This window comes from Mirounga angustirostris, unplaced genomic scaffold, assembly GCF_029215605.1.
Source record: "Mirounga angustirostris isolate CCGP_5_RB_7025 unplaced genomic scaffold, mMirAng1.0.hap1 SCAF_4, whole genome shotgun sequence".
NCBI lineage: Eukaryota > Metazoa > Chordata > Mammalia > Carnivora > Phocidae > Mirounga > Mirounga angustirostris.
Genome location: NW_026991712.1, coordinates 89,218,772 through 89,226,362, shown reverse-complemented (window position 1 = coordinate 89,226,362; position 7,591 = coordinate 89,218,772). Strand labels below are relative to the sequence as shown.

The window sequence follows — 7,591 nt, the reverse complement described above, 5'->3', positions numbered from 1 at the left end:
GCTACCCAACCCACCAGGAGCTGTTAATGGAAATCTCTTCCCAGGGTCTTTGTGTTTGGGGCTCACCTCACCATTTTAAGCCATAAACCAGAGAGTTCACATCTTTGTTTATTGGTTGCCAGCCATTCCTTTATGACTTTCGCCTATCCACCCACCCTTCCCCCAATAAATACATTTGTTGATGAATGGAATAGAATGAATGAACTTGGAAGCTACAAAGGTGCCTGGAAACCCAGAAATTCTCATGAATTGCACATTTATTGACTGAGGATGTACCGGGGTTGGGAGGTAGTTGTACAGAAACCAAAAAGGAAAAACTACAGAACAAGATGCAGCCCCAGAGCTCAGTAGCTCGGGTGTTAACACCTGAAGGATTTAGGAACCTCAGGGCAATATCATGAGAGCGCTAAGCCCATTGGCGCCCACGGAGAACACCTCCATCTCTTCTTCTCCGCGGCCTCTAACGGACCTTATTTTCTTGGCCAAGTAGGCGCCTGCTTCTGCTGGGTCTGGTGGCAGATCGGGACGCCCTTGCCACCCCCAGGGTAACAGCCGCCCCCACCACCAATGGAGAAGCAGCCCCCGCCGCCCCCGGAGGAGCCGCCGCCGCCGCCGCCGCAGCTGGGGAAGCAGCCCCCGTCGCCCCCGGAGGAGTCGCCGACGCAGCTGCCTCCGCAGGATCCCCCTCCGTAGCTCTGCTGGGGTATGCACGAGGTCTGGATGGTCCGCTGACAGAAGTAGCCAGAGCCGCCGCCGCAGCCGGAGCTGCCGCCGCCCCCGGAGGAACCGCCACCCCCGCAGTCGCCGCTAGAGACGCCTCCGTACCTCTGGCACTGGACCTGCTGACCGGAGTCGCCGCCGCCGCCGCCGCCACCGGAGTAGCAGCCGCCGCAGCCGGAGCCGCCGCCGTCCCCGGAATAGCCACCCCCGCAGCCAGAGTCGCAGCCGCCGCCCCCGGAATAGTCACCCCCGCAGCCGGAGCTGCCGCCGCCTTCGTAGTAGCCACCACCCCCACAGTACTTGACACTCCCACCGGAACCTCCTCCGCAGCCTCCGGAGCCATCACCGCAGCCGGAGCCTCCGCCGCCACCAGAGTAGCCTCCGCAGCCAGAGCTGCTGCCTCCCCCGAAATACTTGACGCTCCCTCCGGAGCCGCCGCCGCCGCCGCCGCCGCCGCCGCAGCCCGAGCTGCCGCCGCCGCTGTAGAAGCCACAGCCACCGCCGCCGCCACCGCCGCCGCCGCCGCCGCCCGAGGTCTTCCCGCAAACCACTGGGCACATGGAGGTGGGCTGCTCTTTCTGGTGAGACATCTTGTCTAAGGAGGAATGGAACCCTGGAAGGACAGCAGAAAGCATCACTGGAGCAGCCCTAAGAGGATGCAGCTGAGGAGGCAGTTGCAGCCATGGAAACGCCCATCAGCCTCAGCAGCACTGCCTGGGTCCGGCTTGATGCCTCCGTTGAGATCCAGGAGAGCTCGCAGGTGGGACTCCTAGGATTAGTGCTTTCGGAAGAGTTGCACTCCCCCTCAGAAAGTCTTTACCAAGCTTTAAGTAGCCCAGTATGTTGCCCATTTTTCTCTCCCAGCTCCCCCTCTGGCATCTGCTGTCTGATTTGGCAGCAAATGACCCACACTCCCTCCTCTGTCCTCGACTTCCTGTAAAATGAGAGGGTTAGAGCACTTCAGCTCTCAGGTCTCCAGTCCCAACATGGATTCTCTGAATGCAAATAGAAATTAGCACAAACCTCCACCTAAGGTGGGGGATTTTACCCATCCCTGGCACAACAGAGGGAGGTTTGTCTGAATGTCAGAGGTTGTTGCTCCCCACCCCACATTCTCTGCAAAAGTTCTTAGTTCAGGGGTGCCTGGGTGGGTGGCTCAGTCGGTTAAGTGTTAGATTCTTGATTTCTGCTCAGGTCATGATCTCGGGATTTTTAGATCGGACCCAGAGGCAGGCTCCTCCTTCAGCAGTGAGTCTGCTTAAGATTCTCTCTCTCTGCCCCCCCTCCTAAAATAAATCTTTAAGGGGAAAAAAAAAAAAAAAGCTCTTAGTTCAAACTCTTGGTCTGAGCCTAGCCATGATACCAGGGCTAGTTAACAGAAAAGCCCTCACCACCACCCACCCACCCCCGTCCTGTCTGGACATAGGGGAAGGGACCCAGTGGTCCTTTGGACCAGCATCTCTGACCGAAGATGTAGGCTTTGCTTACATCCAAGCTTGGTTGAGGGGACCATTACTAGTAGGAAGTTGTGTCCCAGCATCTCATACAATTTTTCTCTCAGAACATCTCTGAAAAACTGGCACCCGGGTTCCTGTGGTTCCCCAAATCTCCCCCATCTGCAGCATCCTCGGAATTACTCTCCCTGTTCTCCCTTACTCTCTGGAAGTAAGACTCAGCCTCTCCTCCTGACAGGTGCAAGAGATCCATCCTGCCCACTCACAGGGGCAGTCTGCAGAATGTCCCTCTCCCCCAGAGAGACAGGAAGTAGTCTTGCCTTTGTGGAGTTCCCATTCTGGCCAGAAAACGAGAGACACCATCTGCACAGCAACAGCTCAGCTCCCAACTTCCAACCTAAATTCCCTCTAAACATGAATGCAGTTGGAAAGGCAGAGGTCCTGTCGTTTCCAAAGAGGAGAGAGGCCTTGCAGGTCTGTCTCCTGGTCCACCTAGTCTGAGCAGGGCTGGGGAAGACTAGTTGGGAAGACGAAAGCCAGGAGAACTCACACTTACCTGAAGCACCAGGGGCTGAGTGAGGAGAGGAGATGCTGGCTTATGTGAAGAGCTCTGGAGCTCCCAAGGTTTTATACACTGAGCCCTGACTCATCTATTGATCTGAGTCCGCCTCTCATGTTTGCACTCAGTTATGTGACCCATGGCTCTTGCCCCACCTGTCTGTTGATTACAGGCAAAGGGTGGCCCATTCATGAAGATTTTGGCCTACTTGAGATGGGCAGCCTAGTGTGCATCTCTGATGCAACTATGTGGCATCGGGATGGCCAGCCAGAGTGGATGGCAGACATTGTTTCCAAAACCTCTGGCAAAGGGCGCATGCCATGAGACCTAGGTCTCTGACTCTTGAGGTGGCCCAAGAAAGTCACACTGGAGATCTCAGTCCTTAGTCCGAGGAGTAGGACCTCCTGTTTGGCTTCTGATCCCATTGCTTGGAACCCTCAGAACTTTAGAGAGAACCTGTCCCTCTTTTGCCAAAAGTTTCTCCCCCAGAGTTTCATGTGTGCTTCACTGAAGTGTTCTTGTCTTGAAACTAGCTTGAGAGAATGCATGAGCACCCAGTACCCAGTTCTGGGCTGCACACCATGGACAGGGCTGCAACTAATGGGACATGGGTATCTACTTGGATTTGTTCCTGGAGATTTATTCCTCTGAAAAAAAGTGATTGTTGATTCTCACTTTCCATGCAAAGGAACAAACTAAAGAGCTCGATCATGTGGTCCTTCATACCATGGCCCTTTGGCCCTGGCATCCTGCAGTCTTGTGTGGCAACAGTGACCTCAGCCTAAGAGGCAGCTGTGGAATGGAAGGGACTTGAAGTTAGGTGACTGGATTTGGGTGTTCCCTATGCTACTTGCGAGCTATGTCACCTTGGACAAAGTCACAGCACTTTGCCTGACATAGGAGGCACTCAGTAAGTATTTGTTGACTGCTGAATGAATAGGCTTCTGATGACCAGTTACCTTGCCTATCACATAGGAATAGTAAAATCTGTTTCGTAGGCTTGGGAAGAGGGAATACTTATAATAAACTGTAGAAGGTGATGCTGTTCTTTTTATTGTTTTCTCCTATTACAGCACAGTCTTACCTCCAACTTGGCCTGCCTTTGGACAGCAAGGCCAGAAGGGAGTCTATGGATAGCTAGAGGCAGTTCTTCAGTAAGAAAATACTCAAAAATTCTCCATTGACCCTGGACCAATAGCATCACTTCTGTGTACGAACAGCATGCTCCCCCCTTCTTTCATCACAGGAACTCAATTGCTATTGTTTAAGATATGGCATTTGAACTTTGTTCTGCCCACCTATGTGTTGAAATGACAGCTCCAATAATAAATTGACTGTTAATTATGGTGGCTTAATGATCAAGTGATCCTGATTAGACTGTGGTCTTCAGAAACTTGTGGTGCTAGTTCTAGTTTGGATGGCATGAAGCCAGGCAAACCCACATGCTCCTCTCCTGAGAGAATAGCCAGAAGGGAAAAGCCAGGATCGTTGAAGAAAGCAGGTTTCTCAGCTTGAAAGTGAGGCACCATGGAGATTTTGAAGGGAAACAGGCTCCAATTAGATGATTGCCATGGGTATAACAAAGAATGGTTTTATTTAGTTGGGCAGCACTAGAGAAGGGGAGAAAGTATAGACCATGTGCAGTTCCAGCACTGATCTGTGGACCCATGTTGATCCATTACTGTGTGTTCTACAGTCTGGAGGAAAATGTAAGTAAAAGGATGTCAGCAGTGCATTCTTGAGAAGTCTTTAATTTTGAAATCATGGCCTTCCTACTTTTGTGTGTATTAAAAATGTCATTTCTTTTAAAAGTGATGGAAACTCCAGGAGGTTGTAGTTGTTTCTTTCAAGTCCTTACTTGACAAAAAAAAAAAAAAAAGAGGCTATAATAGAACAGTTACCATATTGTTTTGAGGGAGATATGACTACTCTATGAAATTCTGAAATTTGGGAACCTCAAGTGCAGGTGACCCCAAAGCCCCAAAGAGCTAATAATCTTCAAATTGCCATGTCGGTTTGGAGGGTTCACGTTCTTAAAAGAAATACATGTCTGTGGGGAGATCACAGCTCTTGAGTTTGGGGAGCCCCAGTCTGAAAGAAGCCTGCTCATCACAATCTTTAAGTATCTAAAGCTACACACACGCATTCTTATGACTGAGTGCTAACAACCTACCTGAAGGTTAAAGGGCAGCAGGTGGTTTGTAAAGAATAAAATGGACACAGGGCAAGGGCTCAGGAGCATTGGCAGGGCAAGCATAAAGCTTGGAAGCCCTTAGCATTGTTTACATTCAGTGGGAAAGTTTTCTCTTAGAGTCCTGCCCAGGAGGTGCCTCAGAGCCTCAGGCACCCCCCCCCCCCCAACACCAGGCTACATTTTTTTGTCCTCTCTCCAGCCCTCCTGGGTTAGCAGTTGGAAGAGGTGGTTGTCTTTGTTAGAAGTCTGGGAGAAGGACAACTCTGTAGTGGTTCACATCTGCTAGAATTACTTCTCCAGGAAGCTTCCTTAGATTCATCCACCCACTGGTTCCATCCTCTTTGACACTTTCCCTTTCCAAGTCCTTAAGGAACAACTGTACTAGTTACAGCCTGCTAATGACACACCCAATAGCCTTGTCTCCTTTTTCAAGTTATAACTGTTCTTGACAGCCAGGGCCCCATTAATTCTTTATTCTACACCCTAAGATTTAAAGAGAGTTCATAACATCCTGGGGCTTTATCTGGACAAGTTGACTCTTGAATGACTCTTTTGGGTACTCCTGGAGCTCACCCTTGCAGGGAGAAGGAGGCTCACAGCTAAGTTCTAGCACTCCTGAATAGCTTATAGATGCATGCAAGATGAGCAGTGTGCTCGGGGACCTCACTTGCTTGGCTCAGACACTTTCTGTGTGGACAGACTCTGGTGTTTATGGACTGCTGCCACATAGGTGTTTTGTCCATTCCTCACAAAGGTCCTCTGTGGGGTGCCTGGGTGGCTCAGTCGGTTAAGTGTCTGCATTTGGCTCAGGTCATGATCTCAGGGTCTTGGGATCGAGCCCCATGTGGGGCTCCCTGCTCAGTGGGGAGTCTGCTTCTCCCTCTCCTCCCCACTTGTGCTCTCTCTCACTCTCTCCCTCTCTCTCAAATAAATAAAACCTTTAAACAACAACAACAACAACAACAGATAAGGAAGCAACCCATAGAGCTAATGAAATTGCTCAAATTTCCACGACCTTTAAGCGGCAAAGCCAGGATTCAGTCAGTTCTTTCGATTCCAAATCTTGCATTCTTTCCAAGTACTACATGCCTCTTCCATTTGAATCAATATAAGCAGAATGAGGGGATGACATTCCAGTCTGGCTCAGGCTGACACCCTCTCGGAGGCAGGGAACAGAGCTTGCTCTCATGGACCCTCCCAGCTGCTCAGGAACAGTTCTATTTACTGGTGGACTGCAGGAGCCGAGGGGACATGTAGAGGTCATCTGATCGACCCTTACCATTGGTGAAGGTAGATGAAAAACCCAAGGCCCAGAGAGGCCAAACAATTTCCCATAACAGGGCTGATACTAGACCCTGGGTCTCTGGCCTCCCCACTCAGGGCTTTGTCTACAGTAGACTCAGGCTGAAGCTTTGTGCTTTCTCCTGACAAGAGTATCTCCAGGTGTTGGCAGTGAGACTAGGAGTAGTTAAAATGACAGTAAAAGTATTTCATAGCTGAACAGACATGTTCAGAGAAGCTCCTGGGCCTGGGTGCTGGTAGCCTCTGGGCCTGGAAGTATGTGGCTGATGTGGAGGCCTTCCTTAGGTGGGCAGTTGCTGTGTAGCCTGAGGGCTCAGGGCCTACCTCCTGGCCTCACACAGAAACTTGATACACAGGGAGGAGCATGAACAACATTTGTGGGCCCCAGTCCTGCCTCAAGATAAGCGATGTCAGAGGAGGCCTCTCAAGATTTTTGTGCATGGTGGTACTTGGTGTTCCCAGAATGTTGGCCCAGCCCATCCACTGATAATCCACTGATAATCCACTGATATCCATGAAGGGATAATCCATGTTGCTTTAACTGATTCTCAAGTCAAATGGAATCTGGAAATCAATACGATATGAAGGAAAAAGCACAGATTTCAGACCTACAGCCCTCTAGGCTCTTTGTTCTAAAGTTTCAACCCCAATGTTTTGGGGGAGCATGCTGCTTTAGATAACAATCACTAATATACCTCTCTTTTATCGGGGTCATTGAAAATCAAAGCAAGGTAAGTGCCCTTTCCGCTTTGGTCTCAAATCCAATTTTGATACTTAACAAGCTTCTCTCAGGAACTCCCTGGGGCTACAGCGGGCTTTGGGTGTGACCTCTCTGATTCACAGACAGCTTATGGGATTTACTACTGAAGACCAGAATTTAGGTCCAGTCTCTGTCTTGAACAGTAAAGTTTGTCAGACTTGCCAATTATCCTTAATTTTTGTTCATTCTTCTCACTACCCTCCTCATTTCAGTAGTTGAACTTGTTGAAATTGGGTGGATTTGTGGCAAACCTTCTTACTGCTTAGAAAAGTGGGAATGATCACGATTTGGTTGGTGGCTCTCTACTGACTTCTTCACTGGTTCCCTTCATGTGCTCAGAGAATCCCAGGGTGAGGGGCTATGGAACCATCACTCACATCTGGTGTGGATTCCTAGGACCTTCCCTTCCAGGCTAGGACCACCATCCAGACAAAAATCAGATCCTCCTAAATTTTCATATCTCCATCGAACTCAGAGTATTTGATAAATATTTGTTCATCAGCCAAGGAGATGATGAGAATTTAGTCTCATATCCCAGGGCAAATACAATCTGATTTAGTTTTCCATGGAAAGTAGCTTAAATAGATTGGCCATGGCAAACT

The 7,591-nt window shown here is 49.9% G+C and overlaps 1 protein-coding gene across 1 annotated transcript; it reads right to left on the bottom strand.

Annotated features, from left to right (window-relative positions):
• Positions 1 to 470: 470 nt before the first annotated feature.
• On the bottom strand, positions 471 to 1,310 carry LOC123840837 (loricrin). Its single transcript, XM_045870587.2, has one exon. The coding sequence runs from the start codon at positions 1,308 to 1,310 to the stop codon at positions 471 to 473; it is 840 nt and encodes a 279-aa protein (XP_045726543.1).
• Between the last annotated feature and the right edge of the window lie 6,281 nt (positions 1,311 to 7,591).

What these genes read in the sequence shown, in the direction of transcription:
- LOC123840837 (XM_045870587.2), bottom strand. Translation starts at nt 1,310, where the DNA reads ATGTCTCACCAGAAAGAGCAGCCCACCTCCATGTGCCCAGTGGTTTGC.